A 25,889-nucleotide genomic window follows, 5' to 3' on the forward strand; every position below is an offset into this window, starting at 1 on the left:
TGATCACTTTCGCATCCTTATACCAACCTTTGGGCTTAAATCACTGAATCACAAAACTCAAGGTTGCAAACCTTAGGGACCATCTATATAGTTCAGTCTCCTCATTTTACAAGTTTCAGAAACCGAGCTTCAGAATTTCAGTGAGGCCAAGAAACCCCTTAAAGTTCATCCTACTCAGGAAAAGGATATTAAACAGACTGATTTAGCCCAGGGACATTTATCAAAAGAAAAGAAGAAGGGTTCACTCAAACTACCGAGGACAGAACTAGGGGGAAAAAAAATCATCCCCAAAGCTCCTCTTAAATACAAAGAACTAAATTATTAGGAATTAAATATTTAATGAATTTATAGTATAGCTACTTCTGCTAAAATTTATGAAATAGTTGCGTTCAGCTTTTTATTTGCTGAACATATTCTTTAGAGTGCATGTAAAACCAATGTGTATAATATATTTATGTCCCTTTTTATAGAAAACAGTATAATTTTACAATTTTAAATAACTGGACAGTTATGGCCACTGCATCTTTGCCTGTGACATAAGGTTAGTCATAGTTCTAATTTATTTTTTCTCAAATATATGGTCAGAGACACAGTCTCAATTAAGGTATTATTCCTGGAGGAAAATGGGAGGCACTTTACAACTCTCTGTTTTATGATTCTATTTCCAGAAAGCACAGTGGTGAAAAGTGGGAGCTGTCTGTGATACTAATTTGAAAAACTAATGAAGTTATTGGACTGTTATTTCTCATAAGTAGCTAGCTACCAGCCCCTATTCTCCACACAGTATATACTGTATAATACATGTACAATTTCAGCCAAGGCCACAACTTGCTCTCAGCAATAAAATGCATATCCCAAGGGCCAGCCGAGCGGCTCAGTTGGTTAAGAGCTTGCTCAAGAGTGTGAGCTCTGAGCAACAGGGTTGCCGGTTTGATTTCTACATGGACCAGTGAGCTACACCAGAGCTGAGCTGCTGCTGAGCTGCCAACAGGTGGCAGGATGGTTCAGCTGGTGAGAGCATGTGCTCCTAAAAACAAGGTTGCCTGTTCGAGATGGTGGGCTATGCCGACCCTTTAACTAAAGACTGAGCTCAGCACCTTGAGATGAGCTGCCGCCCAGATGAGTCAGTGGATAGAGCATGTGCTCTTAACAATGAGGCTGCTGGTTCAACTCCCACATGGGATGGTGGCTACACCCACCCACAACTAAGATTGAAGGACAACAACTTGGCTGTTCCCCTTCCCCAATCCCCCCCCCAAAAAAAATCTTAAAAAATAAAAAATAAAGCACATACACCACTACCATCTTACTAAGAAAGAGGTTTATAAAAATTTATCTCAGTTCTTGGGCATTGAGAAATTCATCCCACTCTCAAGTCAATGTTCTTCCCACTCATCTACAGATAGAGCTATGTTTCCAAAAATTTCAACTACTTATATTCTTTGCAATCCATTTGATTCTGAAATGTATATGTAAACTGGATTTTTTGAAATCAAATTATTTTAAAAATGCTCCAGGTCTACTGAAAAAAAAAATCAGTTTCTGTAAATGGAATGATCACTACAACTTATCTTTTTGTAAAATCCTTATTTTCATATGCCATGCTTGTTTAAAATGATATAGGCCTGTTCACAGTTCCTCGAGAGGATAAAAATCAACATTAACTATTTCTATCCACCCCATTTCAGTTGCAAACTTCCTCCAGAGTAGAAAGCATAATTTAAAAAAATACTTAGCAGTATCTATCTGGTCATTTTCTTTAAATCTGCACAGACCAAAAATTCCAGAAAGCTGGAATCCTTACTGTCAAAGCCTTGGTGGGCTCTGCTGGAATCCTGTGGGCTCTCAGGTAGATTGTCCCATCCTGTATCCATCCCCTTTCCCTTCCGTGTGCCATTGTGTTTATAATAAGCAAGAAGATATCCACAGTCCCTGCCCCCAAGACCTTACATTTTAGAGAATAGATACAAAATTTGAAATTGTCATCATTGTTCTGGGAAGAAACATGGAGCTTGACAAGCAGAAAGGGGCCAGAAGCTCTGGGGTGAGGTGGTTCCATCAACCTAGTCCAAGGTGCTAAACTCTATATCAAACTTGGCACAGAGACATTAAAAGCCTCCAAGGAGGCAGGCTCCAGTAGGCCCTTTTGGCAATCTAGATACACTTGCTCATTGGAAGCAAGTCCAGACATAAGGCAGTTAGAGAGCATTTACTGAATACTACCTTCTCCATGTTCACCCAAGAAACTGAACTCATGCAGGCAGGGACCATGCCCAGTTTATGTTTTGGGTTACCAGTGCAAGAAGCCCCTGTATAGCTACATCCTAGAGTAGCTTCCAATGATACCAAGGCTTTGGGGACCCGTTGGGCCCAGCAGGCAGAATCTAATGATTCAAAGCACCAGGGGCACTTTTCACACAGGCCTGTGGGGGAGCGGAAGGACTCCTGAGGGTGCAGTAGGGACAATGACCTGGAGCTGCTATGCAGGCAGCATGATGCCTTTTGCAGAACAACAAGATACCAGAACAACGAGAAAAGGATTGCATAGTACTGGGCTGTAGAAAGCTTGCTAGTTTTTATTGCAAAAATAGGATTCTCAATATTCGGGACCAACTTTGAAGGCATATCAGTGAGTGCCTCCCTTCCTCTAGCCCCAGCTGAGTCATTCTTGAGGTATTAATTACTTAATATTTTCATCAAAGGGTGTGACATGGACTTAAGAATATGTTCATAAGTAGAATTATTTGGGTGGGGTAACTAGCCCTTGAAGACAACTAGTGAAATGGTCTATTAAGGTGGGATGAAGTTCAATAAAGAACAGAAGAATGGCAGAGCAAGCACAGGTATGTCTCAGGGAAAACCAACCCCAGCAGACTACAAATTACATATGCATCATAATGGTCTACTTATTTGTCGGATCTAATCGAAGTGTTGTTTTCATGTTTTAGATCTGCATTTAAAGACCAGAAAAGTGGCAAACTTATTTTAAGAACTTAACTTAGCTCTCATAGGGACAGCTAGAGGAAAGAAATGGCATAATTCACTGCAAACACATGAATCTTTGAAGGAAGCACCAACGAGCCTATATTTGTTACTCATCTCAAATGGCGATTAGATACAAGGATGTGGGTTCCACTATTCAGAAAGTCTGGTTTTGCTGACTAGATAGAAAGGGCTGGATGATGAATGGCATTAAAATAGATTGCACATTTTTCAAGGCTCGGAGACGTACATGCTTAGTATATTTTAAAACTGAATAGGGTTTTATAAATAATCTAACCTCACCTGATCGAAGCAAGTTCCCTCAAGATGCTCCAATGTAAAAAGGGTTCCAAAATAAGTTTGGTGAATAATACATACTGTATTGCTCTCTTTAGAGAGTTACAATGCATGCTATCACATTTAAGGCCCCAAGAAGTTTTGCAGGGGGAAAAAATAACTTTAATTAACCCCAAATTTCCTAAACTTAATTTGAACTTGACATCACAAATTGTAACATATTAACAATTTTCTTGTTCCTTGGAACCACCTCCTGGGATCCCCAATCTAGCTGGTTTTACATTTGAAGAAACAGACTGAGTTGTATGACCGATTACAAATCTGACTATAGTTGGACAGTGGCAGAAAAGGGACTTGACCCATTCCACTGCATTTCTTGTATTCTGTTGATGTCAATGAAATAAAGCTGGAAATCAATAAATAGAATGTTTTGCATTATTTGTCTGGAGTCTTTGCTTTTTCACATTATCTCCATTAAAAGAAAGAAAAGCAATTAAATGTGAGAGAAATCCTAACTGAAAAACATGAGTCATATTCTTTAACTTGCTGGAACACAGTAAAGCCTGCAAAAGTACTAGACAAAGATAAAATCTAACTGTACAACTAGAAATATAAATATTACATTGATGCTCTGCCCTGTTATACTTAAAGGGCTTATTACATAGATTTTTTTTTCCCCTTGTTTTCAGCAATTCTACATACTCTACACTACTACTCATCAATGAAATACACTGATGTTTTGGCCAGCGGTTGTTTTTTGCCTATTCAGCATCATTGCCTCTCTTCCTTAGGCTAAAAACCAAACAACTATAAAAACTTTGAAAAACTTCTCTTTCCTTAGTCTATGCAGTCTTGGTGGAGTTGTCAGTCAAGGTGCTCTTTATTCTTTCCAAAGGATGGGCATATATGCCAGTCAAATTCCTTCTCCCAAGAACTTGAATCCTGAGTAGAGTGACACAAGTAATGGAGAAATGCTAGAGCTGAGAAAATCGAATGGCTGTGTCTTGATGAGACAGTTCTAATTATCCACTTGTTTCTATGTTCTAGATCCCCAGCATTGCTTTGGTTCCTGTCCATCCTGAGGTCTTCAGTTAAAGAAAAAAATCAATCTTTTTAGCAGAGGAAAAGTTCTTTTTCTGTTTGTTTCGGAGAGAACTGATAAATATTGTTTGTCAGTGGAGAACCTTAATGAATATAGTACTCATCTATGGTGTACGTGGCCAATGAATAGGGTATTATCAGATATTCATAATTATTTTAAGAGTTACACACTTGGTAATGAATTATTACAGAAAGAGAGTGGACATAAAAATTAAAAGTAATATTAAAATAGTTTAAGTGTGATGGGTAAAAATATAGCGGCTAAAATACCAGGATTAGACAGGCATTTTGCTTAATTTATCTACAAACAAGGCTTGCCAAAATTTTTAAAAATATGGGTCGGGTAATATCAGCCTTGGGCTGCTTAATGGTTAATCTATTTCTGATGTTGGAAAGAATTATATTAGTTTGTGTCTTCATTTTATAATTTTATCAGGGAGGTGACAAGCCACGTTTTTCAGATATGCCTTGAACTGAAGTAGAATGTACAGTAAAATATAGATTTCCTAAAATGAATTGCCAAAACCATTAATCTTTATCTAAGGACCCATAATAACAGTTTGTTCTCAGTAGCAGGTGGGGGAGGAGAGAAAATGTCTTCCAGAAAGCACTTTGGCAGTCAATCTGGTTGATAATAAAACTTGATGAAACATCTGTGATTAATATTAATTCTAATTCTCCCTTTAATGGATAATTGTGAAAAAGATAATTTATCCCATTTCATTAAGACTACAGCTGAGTTTTTCAATTTAGGAAAGAATATTTCTCCATGTTTTTCAGGTATGAGACTCTATGGGGAAAATAACAGGTGCATAAAACCTGCCAATGGTAAAGCAGTTTTGCTAGTTAGCTCTAAAATATATTTTGTACGAATTTAACTGACCGCTGCCGACTTGGAGGTGACCCAAAGAATGAGTCTCGAAGTTACAGGCTGGTATTTTTGTATTTTCACTACTGTAGACCATTTTAAATGAACCACAGTGAACTGACTTAGCATGTTTTGGTCATATTTGATCCTGCAAAGAATGTAAGAAAAATGCCCTTGTGAGTAAATGACAGTAAGCTATTTCTGACCACCAGTGTATTTCAAACTAGTTGATGATAGGAACTATTTTTGACACATGCAAATGTATAATTTAAAGTACCCATAAAAATTTGTCATGGAAGCTATCATTAATTTTGACAGAAACGAGGAAAGTAACTAATTGCCTTTCAAATATCAATATTAAGAATACCATTTATTAAACTAGCACTTTAACTCACTTATATATGGAAAATTTGAGGCATGAGTTGGAAACCTCTTGCCCAAATTAACACACCTAATAAGTGATGGAGTCAAGACCCCAATCTCCTCATTCTTATCTCATCTAGTCCTCTAAACTTAATATTTTTAAAAGAACCCTATTAAATAATGGTCTTATTTTCTAGGAATCAGGACATATCATATGGCTAAACACATGATTGCTGTCTAACCCAATACATGAGTAGCAAATAGTAATTAAATATACATCACTGTTGACCTTTAATCATAACCAAATCATGGCTCCCTTTAGATATACTCCTTTTTCATCAGGCTCTAACTAAACAATCAGGGAGAAGAAAACAAAAACTGACAAGCACGAAAAGTCACGGACAATAGGCGCCCATTTTTAATGTCCCTTCCCCAAACCTCATGTTCTAGAATATTACAGGAACTACTCACTATTCTTTCCTTTTTCCATAAGCACACATATTCCTTCTAAACTGTTGGTCCAAACTGAGTATTTCTTATTACTAAATATCTCACCCGTTTCCTCTCTATTTTTATGTGGCTTCCCAATCCTTGTCATCCCACAGCTTACTACTTTGTAAAAGGGATTCATTTTATAGCAAAAAAAAACCCCTTAAAAATTATGTAAGAAATACAAAACCCCCAGAAGGGTAGCTGGTTCTTGTTTCCATCAGCCCGGTGAAATGGTATCTTATTTATGGATGAAGCAAGTGGGGCAGTTTGTTTAGTGAGACAGGAGGAAGGATTTGTTACCACCGTGTTGAATGAGCCAACTCCCACCATCTTAGTCTATCTCAGTCTTTATCTTAGACTAGCTTGGTCTCTCTCTCTAACCAGAGTTCCCTGGGTTGTACAAACATTCACATAACAAAGACTGCCTTTTCTCACACTGATGCTGCTGTTCCATGCACTTAAAGCTTGAATTCAGACAAACCCATCTAGTCCCATTTTAAGCCAACGTTCCCAAAGTGTGGCACGAAGATCACTTGCAGCAGAAACCACTGGAGAGCTTGTTAAAAATGAAGATCCCTACTGCAATAATGAATGCAGCAGACTTTCTGGAAGCGGGTTCCATGAATCTGCATTTTTACCTCCCCCCATCCCTCTTGCAGGTGGGTCCTAAAGTTAGAATAGTGTCTTGAGACCTGAGATCTGAATTCCACTTTGCCCCTCAAGTCAGCACTTCCAACCTTTAATGTTTTCCTCCTGAAACTATCTTCTCTCTCTGTTTGTCATGAACAGTGTCAATCTTGTAATTTACTTTATTTCTTTTTGTTGTGATTGTCCTGGATATATTTTTCTCACAGTGGACTGCAAGCTCTTGGAGGACAAAAATTACATCGAGTATTTTCTATTGTCCCTCTATGGTGTCTGCTACATTGGCCTGATGATTAAACACAGCTGAGTACGTATTGATAAATTGTTTGCCTAATGAGAAAAATAATATGTAATACTGAAGTGTATCCTTCTATAGCTACTGTAGATTTTCTACAAATTTAATGATGCACAAGTACCAACAGCCTGAGTAGATTTTAATAAACAGATTTATACAGCATTGTGAATATAAATATTTCAGGAAATAGCTGCAATAAATCTTCTAAAATGAACTTTAATAATAAACTAACACTTGATATCAAAAGGTCAGAAATTCTGCTGCTTGATTAAATTAGTAATCCAGCAAATGTTATTGATTTATCAATTTTACTTAATAAAAACATCATAAAAGCTATGCACAAAAATATTAAAACTCTGCAGCCATGGCAATGAAGCGGAAGGCAATATAGAAACAATAGGAACTCAGGTAAAGGGTATTAATATCTCTAAAATTAAAATAATTTCTTCATAAGTACCAGTACTATTTATGGAATAAGTGTTTGAATATCACTTGCTATATATGGGTAAGAGCTAAGAGCATGATTGTTTGAGTCAGAATGTCTTTCTGCAACTTGACTCCACCACTTAGGAATGGTGTGATTTTAGACAAGTTATTAGACGTGACTGGGCTTCAGTTTCTTTGTCTGTGACATGGGAACAATGACAGCGCCTCACACATCGCTGTGATAAGTAAGGCACGGATGCGATAACATATGTAAACATGTGGAATGGATAAGTGTTCACTACCTGTGAGCTAGTATATAACCAGCCAGCATCTAGTCCTAAAACAATTTATTTCAATGTATTTATAGAACAAGGGACAAATCAGTATCACCATTTTTTTTTTTTTTTTTTNATGCGATAACATATGTAAACATGTGGAATGGATAAGTGTTCACTACCTGTGAGCTAGTATATAACCAGCCAGCATCTAGTCCTAAAACAATTTATCATCCCATGTAGAAGTTGAACAGGTAAAATCAGTATCACCATTTTTTTTTTTTTTTTTAGCTGAGCCATCCTGCCACCCATTGGCAGCTCAACAGCAGCTCAGCTCAGCCTGGGAATCGAACTGCTGACCCTGTTGCTCAGAGCTCGCACTCTTAAGTGAGCTCTTAACCAACTGAGCCACTCGGGCCGGCCCAGTATCACCTTCCAAAACACACTACTCCCTGTTGCCTGCTAGGTAGGTTCCAAACTCTTCAGACCAGAATGAATGGCTCTCCATAATCTGGCTCGACCTAGTTTTATTCTCCAAATATTTTCCATTCCAGTGAGACCCGTCTTTTCATCGATCCCAGAGTCTGTGCTGTTCTGATTTCCCTATCAGGAAAGGGGGGGGGCAGGTGAGAGAGGAGGTCCATGTGAGCTGTGTGAAACTTGTTCTCTGCAGGGCTGCCGGGGGGGGGGGTCTCCCCAGCTCTGGCAGCAGCCCTCAGGGACCAACCAGTGCCATCCATGATCCCGCCTGTGTAAAATTCCGTGCCCACACATGGCTGCCGTAATTCATGAATTTCATTCTAAAGATTTCAAATGTTATAAATTTTCAAAGTGGCCCTACCCCTTGTAGAATCTCTACTCCTCTTTCTTGCGTTTGTAGAGATGTGCAATAACTTCAAGTCTGTGAATAAATGGGTGGATTTTAAATAACAATCACAACAGAAGCTAAAATAATTGAAGCTGTGTGGCTGAAGGACAAGGTAAGGCAATTCCCAACACGTCACACTAATAAGCTGTGATGCTGACGTCGGCCACGAGGCTTAGTGATATACCCACCAGTGTCTACTCTGTGCTATGGCTTCTGTTAATCAAATTTAAATCTCTGAAAAACTGACCAGGGTACCAAAGAGACATATACTTGCAACAGTCTTGCTAATCATTAAATGTCTTCATCACAATTGAAGAAGGGAGCGTGAATGACACGTTTTATTACATCATCATGTGCTGACCCCACTCACCATTCAGTAATGCTCTCCTTTGCTTTGAGAACCCATATATCTCTTATTGTAGTACGTGAATCTCAGGAATCAGTTGACATGAAACGTTCCTCTATATGTCACATCAGCCATTTTTAGAACTGGGTCTGCCTTAAGCTCCAGGGTATAGGTAGGAGTTACGTAATGACTTGCCACGGATGCTTGAAATCTGTCTCTGGCTAACGTCTTTTAAAATATTTATTATGAAGTGAAGAAAGAGCATAGACTTAAGAGTCAAACTGCATGGCTTCTAATCCTGACTCCATTGCTAACTATATACTCTCGAGCAAGTGACTTATCCTCTCACAGCTTCAGTTTCCTCATCTCTTTACAACAGGGATAATAATAGTACTGACCTTACAGATGAGGATTCAATGAGTTAAAACAAGCATAGTGCTTGATACAGCGCCTGGAACATAGTAAGCTTGCCATAAATGCTAAATCACTATAATTATGATTATCTGAACAAGTGTTAGTAGGGGAGTAATTACTAGTCAAGGTATGAGTAAGCCTTTAGCAGAAGGCTGCCTGTACAATAGCTAAACATCATTGAAATCACTGCATTATTTATTACATGGTCTCAAAATGAACTGAACTGCCCCCAGTATAGATAGCAAGACCTTTAAGCAATCTATTAAGAGTTTAAAAAAAAAAAAAACGCCCATTCATATGTTTGGCCTCTACTTTACGCTCCTTGCTTAGATTCCTTCCTTAAAACTTAGGCCTAAAACAGAGCAAGAAGTTCTGAATGCTAGGTTGAGGACCCGCTGAAATTGTTAGAGCAAAACACTGGAAAATGTCATCCCATTCAGATTGTAGCCAGAGCCTATGATAATACACTTAATGGAGAAAATTAACTTTAAAATATTTTGGTAAAAGAAAAAGCCAATTTACATTAGAAGCCAGGTAATCGTAGCTGCTAAAAATTGGGCAAATTTAAACTAAAAGCAAAATGTATTCTTTTTTAATGATTCAGAGACATTCTTTGTTTTTAGAAGTTTGGGAGCAAAAGGGAAAGCTAACTGTAAACGAAAACTTACTTAACATTAATGTAGATAATGCTAGCTGGAAATATTGGACATCTCTGAAAATAGTAAAATGAAAAGATATTATCATTCCAATTTCTAACAACAATAGACTGGCTGGTAATATTCTCCAATTCATGATAGTTTATTTTTGGTGCTCAGAATGAATTAATATTTTGTAAAGCTTTAAATTTTAAAATCAAACTTGGACACAGCATATGTGTATACCTACATTAAAGCTCTGTTCCTAACGTAAAATTTCTACAATCTGCCTAAAAAATATTCGATGGAAACGAAGCCTGTTGTCAAAGTCCACATTTTCCTATTAAACAGAGGTAAGCCGTATTTCAAGCTCACAGGATACTCACGAACTAAAATAATGAATGATAATGCCTTGTTCTCTCCATTAATATTAAAGAAAAGAGAAAATAGAACAGTTTATAGCCACTATCAGCTCTCTAAGCCATCAATCTGAAGTTTGGAGAATTGCTTCCCAAAAGGGTAGGGAGCAGGGAAGAGTTGTTGAGAGAGCTTTAGAGCCTAGAGATATTTTTTAGCAAGCCAGCAAAGCACTGACACAAATTTCTACATATCTCTGGCTGTGAAAAGTCTCATTTGTGGTGATTTATATTTCCTCATAAAGAACTCTGTAGATAATATAAGCCTGCTGTGAGGCTATATGACAACTTTCAAACCAAGAGTTACACGACCATTCTGTTAAAATAGAGTGAGAATAGATGAGTGGGAAAATCTGTAGAAATAGTATTTCTTCTGATGAAAGGCCAAACACTGTTCTTCCAGCATGCACAATGTTCAGAGAGGCACCTCTTGCTCTGCGTGTGAGCCTCGCGGATAATATTTTGGTTGTCTCTCTGAGGAAGTGTTATTGTTTTCTGAAGATTGACTATGCGTTTGGTCTGTGCATGCTTGTGTAATTTACAACAAACGACACTTAGACAACATCACACTGGAGTTCAGTTGCCTTAATAAGTTACTAAGGGAAACACAGAGAATAGCATGCTGACAACCCAAAGTCAATGAAGTATAAACACTGTTATTCCAAGTGTCACCAGCGTGTTATTTCCATTTCTCTTGGCAATCTGCTCTGTGTAACACTGCACATGCACACAACACTGCAGCTCATTAAACTGTTTCCAGTTAACTCTGAAATCAAATTACTACATTACATGTTTATAAGGCTGAGAATTACTGCTTCCCTGTGAAATTACACAATTAATCAGGTGCATTATTGCTCCAGGACATGTGACCACTTTTGACATTTAGGGATAAAAAAGAACAATCCTTTAATTTGTTTCCAGTGTAGCATTTAGTCTCCATGGGGTAAAAAGGAAACAAAAGGTGACATAATTCCTCCTTCCCCCTTAGGAGGTTAGAACGCTACATGATTCCTCAGTCTCTTACGAGCATTTTAAATTCGGAAAGGAGCAGAAATAAAAATTATTTGGTTTTTGAACTTCTTATCTGAGTGTCACAGGCTTTGAAAACTTCAAACAATGGGAAGAGTACTTGGGGGTCTCCTCTTTCTTACGACTGATACCATGAATTTCCATCAAGCCCCAACTGAAGAGCTTTTAAGGCTCCCTTTGCGGACTTGAAGAACACTCCCAAAGTCAAAATCTATTAGGCAGGCAGCGATATTTGCAACAGTTTCCTTTTTCACAGACCTGCCTGGCACTCATTTCTTTGATTCTTTTTAACAGTACCTCACCCTTTAGTCAAGTCATTTAACAGGACATGCATGCATTTCTTTTTAAAGTTCTCCCCACATGACCAAATAATATTGCTCCAAACGTACAAAATAATAAAGTGTTTTCAAATATCCTGTGTTCCTATCAACTGCCTCCTCCGCCTTTAATTTTCCTCAGACCATCCAAAATGTGCTGGATGACGTGTCCATGCTCCAGTCGTGCCTGAGCTGAACATTCTTGTTCAGAAAGTTAACAGGGCACCTGGCTATAAACAACCATTTTCAGAAGACAAACTTACAATTAACACAGAAAAAAATATCCTGAAGTCCCTAAATATCCTCTTTCCTGTTCTTCATTTAACCTTCATTTAAGAGCCCTTGAAATCCGTTCATGCTTTCCTAAAAGACAGCTAGGGACAACTTGAAACAGACACAATTCTCTACAACTCATTCTTTACATAAAAAGGTGCATTCTTGCAGGCTCACTAAAGACCATGGGAAGTAAACAAAGGGAATAGAATGGCTATTTTCAGACAGAAATCTGATATAATCCCAGACAAACTTCCAGTGTCCAAATGGAGAAAAACTTCTATTGTATGTTCAACATAAAACAAAGCTTAAAAAAAAAAAAAAACTTAAACAGGTTTTAATGACTAAAGGTATACTCTGTATCTATATCTGAGCAATTACTATGTGATGTTTGTGCTATATTCATTCCTGTTCACTATAGAAAATATTAAAATTTGTAAATTTACGAACACTGTCCTTCAACTTCCTTCTCAATTCATATATGTATGCCTTGTTGAATACCCTGATCTGAATCTACGCATGTAAAAAACAAAAAAACAGGAGGTGAACTAGTAGTTACACATAGTCCTGAAAATTTCACTTATAAACCCCTTGAATCTCGGACGTATATGCTAGAACATTTAATGCTAAAATAAGGCTCCAGTAATCAAAAACATTTTTCAATAATAAAAAAAAATGCACACACAGGTTGAAGCAAATATTGAGTTGTTCATTTTAGAAAGTACACTGTACTACAGGTCACCTCCCCTGCACGAGTAAAAGACTATGAAAGATGAAAAAGATTACCTCCTGCTTTGATAAATGTGCTGTTTTGACACTCTTCTATTTCAATAAGAGCAACTTAGAAAAAAAGGCGGTTGGTGTGAACTGTCAGGGCCCAAATAATTCTTAATGTAGATTACTAAAGTAAGCTGCTGAAAAACAAGACATCTCAAAAGGAATGAAGGCTTCCTTAGGCTTATGTAATCCTGGCATGTAATTCCTTTAGAATAAGAGGGCATGGACTTAAAATGTGAATCTTTACTAGGCATTTATGAATTTTTTTTATTAAACTATCAATCAGGACTATTCAAGTTGCTTTAACTTTTCAAAGGATGCAAACATTTTTGGATGTGGAGGGCTGAAGTTATCTATTTGGTAGTCAACTGGTGCTTGAAAAAAGTACTTGAGTCTTGGAAATAGGAAATGTGTGATTTTTGTTAAAAGAAATTATTACTGTATAGCCATTTTACAGATGAAAAAAGTGAGGTTCGGTGAGGTTAAGTTACCCAAAGTCACACACAGCTATTAAGAGTTTAGAAGGAGGATTTGAGCTCAAGGCTGCACTCACAAGAGTGTGTGCCTTTCTTTTGTTTTATAATAACGACGGTCCGCTCTCTCCCCTGATGTAACGGATCCCCACGATACCATCAGAAAACATTATTAAGAAACTAGGGTAACTGCCGCAGTGGGCTTGTAATTTAACTGCTTATCTCAAACACTAGCATATACGAAATTTAAAATAACAATAATAATTGCTTTTTTGTTCTTTCATTTACTATTATGGCATTTAGTCATTCAACAAATATTTATTGAACACTTCTACATACTGTTTGCTACTATTTTTTTTGTTTTGTTAAAAATACACAGTTTTAAATCAATATTATGGTTAAGTAGATTTCCCACATTATAGAGTGCTTGCCCGATTTTAGAAATGCTTCCGTGTGAAACTACACACTAAATTCCAAAAAACTCACCTGCAAATAAGGTTTTGGAACATATCTAGTTGGCCAGTGAAGGGTTTTCTTTGTTAGGAGTCTCTGGATTTACTGAATAATCTTATGCCTTTTAAAGACTAGTCAATAACTATGTTGTACAGTCAAATGATTTCTGAAGCTAATGTTGATCAATTCAATAAGAATTTAGGAGAACTTACTTTGTCGGTTTTAAAAATGGTGTAATGCTTATTAAAATCACCTCGCATGTAAACTTTGAACTAAGGTACATAAGGCATGGAATTAGCAATTCACCACCATGCATTCAAGTCGTTATATGCTATGGATTTAAGGATGATGCCCATAGTAACACAGACGGTCCCCGTGATTTTCTTTCTAATTTTGAAAAAAATATGCATACCAAAAAGACTGGAGCAGAAATCTTCAGCTCTCTAAAAGTTCTTTTCATTAATGGGATTTTCAGGGTTTTAACATCAAACAAATGGACTTTTTCAGCTCTGTACTTCTATCATCATATCAATTTAAATTACTAAAAACAACGTGTCTATCCAAGTTCACTTGCCAATAAGCTTAGAAAGGGTGTGTTCCCTAACAATCTCCCAGAAACTCCTGGTTTCCATCTGGGTGCTGTGACTACAAACTGTCTGTACTCTGAGTATCTTGAAAGAAAATCAGCTATATCTTAGATGGAGCAAATGCTCGAGGAATTTTCTGTCTTTTTAGTGTCGTTTTCAGAAAATGACATTTGTCTTCCTTATTGTAGGTCTCTCATTAAAACTCACTCATTCCTGAATCAAGTGTGGAACCATGATTCAGTCTGCATGTTGAATATTTAGTGGGTTTAAAAAGAATTTCTTTGAAAATACAACTTTTCCTGGCTTCTAAAGTTATCATATTAAAAGATTCAACCATCTGGGAAGATACAGTTGAAATTTCTTTTAGAGATGGAAAAGTATCCTTTGGAGAGTTGAAAATGCGAGAGTGTGTTTAAAAATGTATCTTGCTATTATCTGATTTGGGTTTCTAGCAGCTTATAAAGTAATATTCTCTAAACAGTAGTGCTAATTGTTCCTAATCTTTGTTTTTAAATACAATATAAAGTATGTTTTTCCTTTTTAAGCATGTGTGATACCCAGGACTTCATCTCTTCACTTCCTTTTAGCTGCTTACTCAGTTTCCTCTTAGATCAGCCACGTGTCTGTGTAAACCTTTTTCAAGTTACTTAACTTTTCTGTGCCTCAGTTTTTTCACCTGTGAAATGGGAAGTAAAAACAGTACCTCAGAGTGCTCTTGTGAACATTCTTGGGAGCTTACTGGTCCCAGTGCCTGGAACAGCGTAAGTGCTAAGTAAACAGTACTTACCCTAATTTATTGAACATCTACTATGTGCTAAACAAATAATTACAGGGTATAGAGCAGAAACAGCTGTACACAACCATAAATATATAATGTCTGGAGTGATACGTGCTTGAGGAAAAACTAAGCAAGATAAAAGTGGAGAGAATGATAGAGGGGGTATCTTTATATAGGGAGGACCGGATATCCTGTCTGATCAAGACATTTTTTGTGTGTAGGCTTAAGAAAGTGAGAGCAAAGGACACGGATGCTTGGGGCAATGAGGACCCCAGGCAGAGAGAAGATAAATTACTGAGGCCCTGATATCTGGGGCACTGGACTGGTGTGAGGAACTGGAAGGAGGGCAGGGGTGGAGGGCTGGAGCAGAGACAACAGGGCAGAGGCGGGGAGGAGACGAAGTCCCCAGGCCGAGGGTCGGGGAGAGAGGAGTGCTTGCCAAAGAGAACCTTGTTGGCCACGTTTGAGACCTGAAATTTTTGTCTTGGTGAGACAGGAAGTCACTGCAGGGCTTTGACATAGCAGTGACTTGAGTAAGGAAAACAGGAGCCTGCTGCATTCATGGGGACCACAGATGATGGTGTCTTCAACAGGGTAGCAGGGGCAGGGCTAGTTTAATAATTCTAATACACCTCTCCACTTTGCCTTTGCCCTACAGGTAGCCCTTTAACTGGCATTTATTGAACACCTACTAAGTCAGACATTGGTCTGGGCCATTTTACAGATGTTCTCTCTTACCCTAGTGGTGCAGACCCTTTGGTAAAAAAAGATTAGGGTGTTAAAGCTCCAAGATGTGTTTGAAATCATCTACTGCAAACTCATTATTTTACAGATGTGGAATTAGAAATCCTGAGTCATTGAATGATTTACCCAAGATTGTATAGCTAGTTAGGTCGAGAGAAGGACCTGGGACTCAGGTGTCCTGACTTTACAAAAGAGGACATGCAAAATCAGTGTTTCTACTGACTTAACAAAAATAACTCATTGTGCCCTTATTCAGGTTACTTCCCTTTGCCTCTTCTAATTTAAAAATAACAACAGCAAAACTTCTTTCAAACATGTTCCTCATCTGGTTAATATTTATGAGAATCATTTCTAAAATGAGTAGTTTTGAAGTTTCTAAAATAACTCTGCCTTAGGATGTCTATATAAATGTCTATTGCCATAACCTATTGGCGGGCAGTTCTGCACATCTATCGCTGAAAGAAATACCACCGACTTTCTGTAATTACTTTAGTATGCCAATCACTTACCAAAATAACTCCTGTTATTCGCAAATGGGCTGTCTACCTCAGCAATACTCAGCCATTATAACAACTTCATATACTGCCTGTTCCCAAGGAAAGGAGGACATAGCATAGCGTGATTGGGGCAAATAAAGGATCTAGAACAGGGAAGAATATTTTATTTCTAAAGTAAACTGGAAACTTTATTTGAGATATCTCCAACTACTGTAGTTTCTTAATTTTGTATACCTCATAGAAACTAAGGAGGAGATAAATCTTGTTAAGGATAAAGCAGGACTTGATAAGAATTCCCTAACGTGTGTCCTCTCTGAGTCTAAGATATGAGGTGGACACCCTGGGATGAAATACTCCTCTCCCCTTCTCCCAAATCCAAGTTTGTACCTGAATTTTGGTTCTCTACAGTCACTGCTAAACTTAACCCTTTCTCTAGTACCCTAAAGCAGAACTGCCCCAAAGGCTATAGCTTTCTTTTTTTCTCTTAGGAAACTTGGAAAAGATGTTGAAGGCTGTGAAGAGCTGAAATATATCCCTGGCCTAGTAAGAACATTTTATAAAATTGATCGGTGGGCAGTCAGTTTGTTGTTCCTGAGATCAGCAGTAGAGCTTCTTGTGACATAGTAAGTATGAAAAGAGCCATTTCCCATTCCTTTTGTTCATTCCATGCATATTAGGAGAGAGGAAAATTCAACTGAGGGCCTATTCTCCCCTAAGAATCCTTTAGTGTAATTATGACCACAGTATATTAAATGTCTGTAAGACATCCGCGTTAGCTCTGCTGCTCCTGCTCTCAGCAGTGAAAGAAAGAGGAAACCCTTTCGTTACTAAAAAGCCACAGAAGGATGCTCTTGTGGTTCTAAAATATTAGGTTAAATAATCAATATAACCAACTATAGGCTACTGTGCTACTTGTAAATGAACATCTCCTTGCTGCTAATTTTGTGCTATTTTACCTTTCATTTAAAAAGGTAATTCAGGGGCCAGTGTTGGTTAAGAGTTGGCTTGGGATGCCAACTCTGAGCAGCAGGGCCCCAGTTCGGATCCCACATTAGGGCCAGTGACGCTGTGCCCTCTACAGCTAAGATGGTGAGCAACAGCTCAACCTGGAGCTGGGCTGCCGTGAGTCGCTGGCGACGGCGTAGGCTGCAGTGGGGCTGTCTGGCAGCAGGCGTGAGCTGCCAAGAGCCACCGTGAGTGGCTGTCTAATGGCCAGCGAGTGAATGCCTTGCCCAGGAAGAGCGCAATGATGATGCCAACATGGGCCAGTGAAGCGATGTCTTTCACAACTAGACTGAAGAACAAAAAAAGGACAGCAACTTGTGTGTTCCCCTTCCCTGATTCCCCAATAAAATCTTTTAATAATAAATAAATAAATAAATAAATAAATAAATAAATAAAAAGGGAATTCAGGTTAAACTCAGCTGAACAGGAAAATGCTCTTGATATTTTGAAGCATTTTGGAACAATTAGTTTGACAGGAGTCCTTGACAGTTAAATGGCTCTGTTAAATGAATGTTATAGAAGACACATAATGGTTTTTAGTGAAATATTGAATTCAACCCCAAATGAGGCAACACGAGTCCTAAGCACTATGGGTATATCTGAATAATAACAACTTGCTTATGAACCTCAGTGGATTCCCTAATTTGTAATAATCAGGCCATCAACTAGTTAGCTGGTATGTTTCCCATCTTAGTGCTTATTGTTAATTTTTGGGGTTTGCTTTTGTTGTTTTTTTAACCTGAGCTACAAAAAATTTAGAAACTGGCAATAACTTCCTCCTACACTGGTATGATAGTTTAGAGTCAGGCAATTAGTGAGTTGCCGTCCCATTGCTGAAGTTCTTCTCTTTTTCACATTTGCGGAATGAGATTCTTTCACAAAGTAAAAAATCAGCAAAAGGCAAGAGCCTGCAGCCTGAGAACGTGTGAATTCACTGTACACCAGCGTTTCCTCCAACCGTGGGACTCAATATTCCTTTTCTGATTTTATGCATCGAATGTGAGATAATATCAAGGGTTTTACATGTTTTCTCATGACTAACGACTGAAATATGCACTGAAATAATAAAACTGGTACTGTTCAATTTCCTTTTTAAATTCAATTCCAATATAAGTGAGAGTGCCCTTGTGATGGTGAAATCCAGCTTATAATAAAATTCTGTTTTCTAGAGAAGAGGAGGAGCTGGAAATCCTTGTAGACTTAAAACATGTGGGTTAGGGATGGGTGGGGCCACTTGGACTGGAGAAATGAGTCAGAAGAACAGGAATTGTTCATCTTGTTGGTCTGGCAAACGGGGGTGAAAGCCGATGCTAAGCATACGGGGTGGTCTTGCTTGGATCCCCACACACTGTGTGCCACTGCACGTCCTCATTCTCCCAAGCAGGGGAGGTACACCCTCCACCACAGTCCTACCATTGCCTGCATTTACCTTCACTCGGCAGTGGTCTATTTACACTTTGTCTCCTGACATGTCTGCTCCCCACTAGAGAGTCACTCCTTGAGGACAGGGGGTGTCCTTTCATCTTGCGTCCCCCAACATTTCTGAGCCATGATAAGCTATTTGATAAATGTACTTTTGAACAAAGACACTTTAAAATCCTTCAACTGACAGTGAAAACAGGTGGGAAAGTCCAGATAACTCAAAAATTCGATACTTGTTAAAGGAAAAGTCCAGATAGATACACAGCAAGCTGCCTAAATTCAATATTACCTAGAACCTTGCTAACTCAAAGTGCGGTCCATGGACCAGCAGCATCACCATCACCTGGGAGCTTTATAAATACCAAATCTCGGGCCCCGCCTCAGACCCCCTGAATCAGAATCTGCGTTATAACGAGATGCCCAGGTGACTTATGCACAGTGAGATTTGAGAAGTGTTTACCTGGAATATATGAGTAGTCTGATACCTGACATAGTGATGGTGCATGTGATGGAGAAACAGGAGACCATAAAAATGTGATTAATACAGAGGTCTGCTGAGAAGGCATTAGTGCTCTCTCAGGACAAAGTCACTTAATGCTCACAGGTGGGAAACACACCAGTTCCCTTGGAACCCTTTCTAGATCTTTCTTTACGCTCTTTCCTGTTTAAAGACACAGCTGCTCTTAATACTTGTCTTTTCTCTTTGGTGCAAAGAGAGTATTTATCGTCAGCATGCTGACATTTGCAGGAGTTTTGGCTTTCTCCACCGAAAATGTGGATGACTGAAAGGGTATTGCTGACACCTGACTAAGAAATCCAATGACTCTAAGCTATGTAAATTTAATTATTTCCTTTAATTTTTTTTTTCAGGAATCTTTTTTCTTTTCCTCAGCTTTGGAGAAGTCCTCGCAATTTTCATTTAAAAGAAATACAAGTCAGCAGTGGTTCACTGAACAGGCTGACACGCAATTGCATAGGGGGAGAGGCGCTGTGTCTTTAATCTAATTTGTGCTCTCAATTCCCAGCTAATGTATCTGGGGACCTTGATGTATGCATTTACAAGGAGACATCTGTAATGCAGAGTCCAGCTCGCTGCAAGGCTCTGAAACACGGGTAAAAAATTACTCTGGATTCTTGCAGCTGCTCTACCACATGATAAATCTGTATATACTCACAGATGTAGAAATATTCCCGGCCTGGCCTGAATTCAAATCCTAGAGAAAAGGGTGTGAAGAGCTGGAATTTTTCTGAGAACTTCAGCGGTCCATTTGGAGAGTGAGGCCGGTTACATTCCCACCTCTTGAACCCTTTGGAAGTATGGTCGCAGGCACTGTAGCCATCAAAGTTCACCATGTACAGGACATAACGCTCGGTCTTGTCTTCCGGGACCGAGTCCTCATAGTGAGGGCAGAAGACATCCAGGTAGTCGTTGATGCAGACGTCAATATGGTAGTCACCCCTCTGGAATCTGTCAGAAGAAGGAAAAGCTGCGATTACTCATCAAGGAAAGCCTTGCTGTTTGGAATCAGTGGCTGAACCTTTAATAATGGCAAGACTAAAATATTTATTGTAAGTTGTTTTTCTTGCATGCTACTGTGATGCGGGGCATGGTTTGAAAGGTTACTGTTCCAAATCGAAGCCGCAACAAGCCATTTTACAGAGGAATTCTAGTATATGTGTTTCAAAATGCCCTAAAAATGGAACCCTTCATGGCCATTTTAAGTATTAAAGATAATTATGTGTTGTTTTCCTTTCAGTCTTCAAATCACACATATTGAAGCAAAGCTGTCATATTTCTAAACTAGTGTTTTGTTCAATAAATGTTTTTGAATAAATGAAAAATTAATTTAAAGAACAAATGACTGCATTGTTTTTGTTATAATTGAGACCATCCTCAATTTTCTATGCAGATTGAGAGAATTAGAGTCATAAAACTGAGAGAATTAAAATCATAAAAGTTGGAAAAGAAAAGCTCTAGAACAACACTTCCACTTTAGAGGAAAATAAAAATCTATGGCATAACGATGAAGTAGTGAGTTATTGAGCTAGACTTGGAATGGAGACTTCGGATCCTAGCTAAGTATTTCCCTTAGTAAATCTGCTTATGTCACAAACTCATTTTAGCCAATCTCTTTTCTTGATGTCCTGTCCCTTTCTATAGTAAGAAAATTGAAACCATCTACATCAAATGACATTTCCTCCATTTCTTTTCATTTTATAGGTTGTGTTCTAGGGCTGAACTGATGAGTACTGAAAGTAACAAGCCAGAAGAAAAGAGCGAAAACTAGAGGCACTTCATCCTGAAACAGTTAAAATGCACACACTCACATGCATGCGCGCGCGCACGCACACACACACACACACACACACACACACACACACACACACACACAGTCTGCTCCAATCTTACCTTACAAAAGTTTTGCTTATTTGTTTTAACTAATATGCCTTTCCCCGAAGTATTTCTCAGGATCCAGTGACTGGAAACAGGAATTGTTATGCATACAACTTTCTAAAATCAGGGTGGAAAACCAACAAAACCCCTGTCTTTAGCCAGTGAAGAAATTCTTCTCTGAGCTCTTAGAAAGGTCATCATAAAACTGTATTACTGCTGAAATATAATGCCCATAAAGTCATATAATCAAGTCAGACAGTCTCAACACGAACACTTCCCAGTGACGGTAAGCTGGTCTATTCCATTTTTGGACATTTCTGAATGTTAGAAAGTTTCTCTTATATCGAGCATAAATCTGCTTCTGTGTGACATCTAGCCAGTGATCCTACTTCTGCTGCCTGAAGTGACAAAGAACAAATCTAATTCTCCGTCCACCAGGTAGTCCATAAAACATTTAGAGATGTCAGCGATGGCTCTCCGTAGCCTCCTTTCTCTAGACTTGAAAATCCTGCTTCCTTTGGTTATTTCTGGTGTAATTCCCAGGCTCGTCACCATTCTAGTTTCTTGACCCTCTTCCTCCAAGTTTCCCAGTGTTCTCCTAAAAATGCAGCATCCAAAAGTAACAAAGACCTTTCACAGGTGTTGTGATCAACGTTCAGCCCAGTAGAAATACCGCCACCTTCACTCTGGATGCTAAATATTCACTGACAAAGCCAAGATTCCTCTCTGAAATACAACATGGTAAAAGTGGAAGCACTAACGATGAGTGAGTAGACCCGGATGTAAGGATTCTGCTGCAGGTTGAATGGGAAATTCATACACCATTCTGCACCTCCGTTTCCTCATGTTAAATTGGAATAATAACGAGAAGCTGCCTTGCTGACCTCACACGGCTGCTTCATGTCTTAGATACGGGAATGTATGAAAACGCACCATGTGAATGCGAAACAGTGCTACGATTAGCAGGACATATTAAAGCATATCAAAATGGGTAACAATAAAACATTAACTTTTAAAGAACAGCAATATCAGCATACAACAGAAACAAAAATAATCCTCGTTTCCCTTTTTAAAAATCCAAAAATCACATAAACATCCTCAGTCTGTCCTCACATATCAAATGACCTACAGAAACTCCATTTGACCCCTGCTTTTGAAAAGCAGCCTACTGATTTATACAAAGGAAATAAAGAAATCAGACCACTTTTCAGGGAGAGGATCTCAAAATACCATTAAAAAAAAAACACAAAAAAAACCCTCAGAGGTATTTATTTCTGTATATTTACAATGATCATGGAACCAGGTTTACTTTTTCTTCGTTATTGGCAGACAACGATTTGTCAAGATGCAAGGAAAGCCTGTGTTGCTTTTAAAAGATTTCTGGACATCAAGGTAACATCACTGCCAAAGTACAAAGAAAAGACACTGCAATGTTCAGATAAAAGGGTGCTGGGCTATGAATCACCAGCACTCAGAGCAGCCTGACAAGTTCTGGAGGAGAGCCAGACAGGCGCTGCAGCAGCAGGAGAGGTCCAGATGCACTTTATATTATTATATTATTATTATAGATTTTAAAGACATTCAAGGGGGATGTTTTCCCTTTACCTAAGTGTCACTCATTTTAGCTTTTACTAACACTTGACACTGCTTAAAAGTGAAAATAAAAGTTGAAACCTCCACTGTCTGGACCCATTCTGTTATTGCTTAATTCTACAAATTGTCATGGTTTTTTGACGCCTCAACTTTGGCTTCCCTTTTCCAACGTTTATCCTTGTAAATATTGCTAAAGTTTAATAAAACAAACCATGAGACTGAAGAATCATTTCCCATTGGGTTGACCTTTCTGGTGACATTTTACTTTGTGTGGAGTGTTACATGAATCACTGGGGAACCTATTTTAAAAATGTGATGGCCCAGGAATTAGTATTTCTACCCTTCTTTTCATACATATGACAAAGATGATGATTCAGCATGGAACTAATTTACACTTCTGTTTCAGATCTTTAATTTACATAAATTAGTTTACTAATGTCAACTTCAAAGAGCCAATATAAATAAAAACAAGGATAGATTAGAATTCATAAAAGACATCTGTATAATGTACCATGTGCAATTCAAAGAAAAGTTTAGGGTTAAATATTCTAATACTATCCCAAATGACGCTCTCTGGCTACAAAGTAGCCCTGAACTATTCTTTTCTGGCCCTACTGTGAAGAAGCACATGTATGTGTGGCTAATATTATTGAGTGCTTATTATGTTACATTCACGATCTCAATTTAATCTCCATCACAAATACCATGACATAGACATTAATTTGTACACCACTTTAAAATGAAAAAACTGAGATTAAGAAGGCAAGCAATGTGCTCAAGGTTACATAACTAGTAAAAGGTGAAGGCAGATTTCAAACCCAAGCAACCCAAGTTCTGACCTCTGAACCGAAGCGCTTCACTATTCCACTTCCTGAGAGAGTAAATTGCTAACGTCAAGTTCTTAGGTCTACTTTGTATTTCCCTAGGAGGATGATATGATTCTCATTCTTGATGGGGTTTCATGTCATTCTTCATTCACAGATGCAACAAATTGTTAGCCACATCCAGGATGTGCCATGTTATGGCTTTACATCTGCTGTCATATGAAATTCTTATTGGGGGGTTATAATGAGTTTCATTTGACCAATGAGTAAATGACTTTCAGGGAAGTTGCTATTCTCTTAGTTCAATTTTTTTTCCCCCCATAGGAAATAAGTAGCAGAGTTAGGATTTCAGCCCAAGTTCTTCTGGGTTCTGAAGCATATTCTCTTTTCTCTTCATCATAATGGCTCCAAAGCCATTACCAGTTGTAATTCCCCTCACCCAATTTACACTGATCTTTCAGGAAAGTCTGCTGAAAGGTGGCCCAGCCCTCCTATCTTCCCCACTAGGTTGACCCCAAAATCCTAACCTGAAAGCTGAAGGGGGCATCAACACTTAGAATAAGCCTAGATTGCAGGGTTAGCTCCTGAGTCACACACATCATTCCAGTCTTTCATAGAATAAAGGTTTTAACATAAAGAGATCCTTTTTCTCATTAGGAAACAGCTTTGTGAGTTTCAGCTCATACTAAAAGAGATAAAGAGCAAATTCACTCCTAAGAATGGCTCCGCTTGCCAATATTTACAAATGCCATGGGTAGCATGGCCAGTGTTTTAACATATTTGTAAATTTCTTGCATATTTTCTTATAAATGTGTCCTCTTTACTCCTACCCTTAATCTCATCCATTGTATCTGTGGATCTCTACCTCTCTGAAATTTCTGTATCTGCTGAACTTTTTACCAATAAGCCAGCAGTAATAACAATACAATCTCTACTAAATTATCACAGTGGTTTATAATATAAAAGCATGCATAGTTACCACACTTAGAAAAGTGATTGTGTTGGAGTAAAATGATTATTGCCCTGATGTGTTCTCACAATACAAAAGTCTCAAGTGCCAGGAAACATCTCCTATGCATAGAATGATGGTTTTGTTCTCCACTAGGTTGTGTGTACTTAGGTCAATGCTCCTTATTGCATATAATAGTATATATACTCTGTTATGGCAAGGATACACTGTACACATTCATCAAAATTTGGCAGAAGACTGGTTGAGAATATGTCACACATATTATCAAAGGCTCATTTTAGTTAATTAAGAAGAATAAAATTCAGCATGGAAACTAGTTCCTTGTAATCAACTCAATTACCAAAAATGAATTATGTACTTTATGATAGTTCTTGATGACCCAGAGGCTGCCTGGAGGATTAGGGGAAAATACACACACACACACACACACACACACACACACACACACCGGGGCTACTGATAGCAAAAATAACAACCAAAGTTGGGATTTGAGATAGAAAGTCTATATGTAGACATGTGTGTTTGTTTTCAGTGTTTACCTGATGACATTCCACAGCTAAATATAATTTTGATTGTAAATTTAAAACTATTATTAATATCTCTCTCCTTACTTAACCTGTCTGGAGAAAGTGAATCATGACTTGAGTCTCAGAATTCAAATGAAATAAATAGAAGTGAGGTAACAGTTGAAAACCTACCATTTCATGTAGTTATCAACAATGCACTCCTCAAAATTCTACTGAGACAGGGACCGAAACATTATTTCATGACCACAGTTAACCTGAACCATAAGGACTTTGATCCTCCTAACTAATTTTTATGTTCAAACGTGGGTCCCTCCACTGGGGACATCTAGTACTTGAGTATTGCAGCCCTTTACTCCAAGTGGAAATTCTCAACGTACTCTGTCCTCGATTCCTCTTTGCTACGGCACATGGACATTCACCTAGCTTTCTCCCTGAGTGGATGGTTTTCCCAAGTCACCGACCTTCCTTCTGCCCCAACCACCATGCACTCTTGTGTGGCAGGCATGGACAAGTGAGGGGGCTAAGTCCAAAGCACACGCGGGCGATCCCTCTGGTGTGTCAGGCTACAGAGGGACAGCACCAGATCTCCCGTCTCTCAGTTCCTCTTTAGCCACTTTCCCCTCCTGTGTTCCTCCCTCATTCCATCCTCATTTGCTAAAGCCAAAATGCATTTTATTTTAGTAGCTGGAAAAGGAAGGGGATGGTGCATATTTAAAACGTTCTAAATTGGCCTTTAGCATATGTTGCTGGCACAGCACAGTGCCTGCTTCCAGGGAAATATGTACTGAGGTATTTTATCAAG

The 25,889-nt window shown here is 38.4% G+C and overlaps 1 protein-coding gene across 6 annotated transcripts in view; it reads right to left on the minus strand.

The window, feature by feature from the left end:
- The window catches only part of EFNA5 (ephrin A5), a 286,192-nt gene that overhangs the window by 28,052 nt on the left and 232,251 nt on the right, over nt 1-25,889 (minus strand). For all 6 annotated transcript variants that reach the window (XM_019653140.1, XM_019653138.1, XM_019653143.1 and 3 more), the window contains one exon: nt 19,954-20,246. In XM_019653140.1, the coding sequence (XP_019508685.1) occupies nt 19,954-20,246 (293 nt within the window). The remainder of the gene's footprint in view (nt 1-19,953; nt 20,247-25,889) is intronic.

The sequence above is a fragment of the Hipposideros armiger genome, unplaced genomic scaffold, assembly GCF_001890085.2.
Source record: "Hipposideros armiger isolate ML-2016 unplaced genomic scaffold, ASM189008v1 scaffold_196, whole genome shotgun sequence".
NCBI classification, from domain to species: Eukaryota; Metazoa; Chordata; class Mammalia; order Chiroptera; family Hipposideridae; genus Hipposideros; species Hipposideros armiger.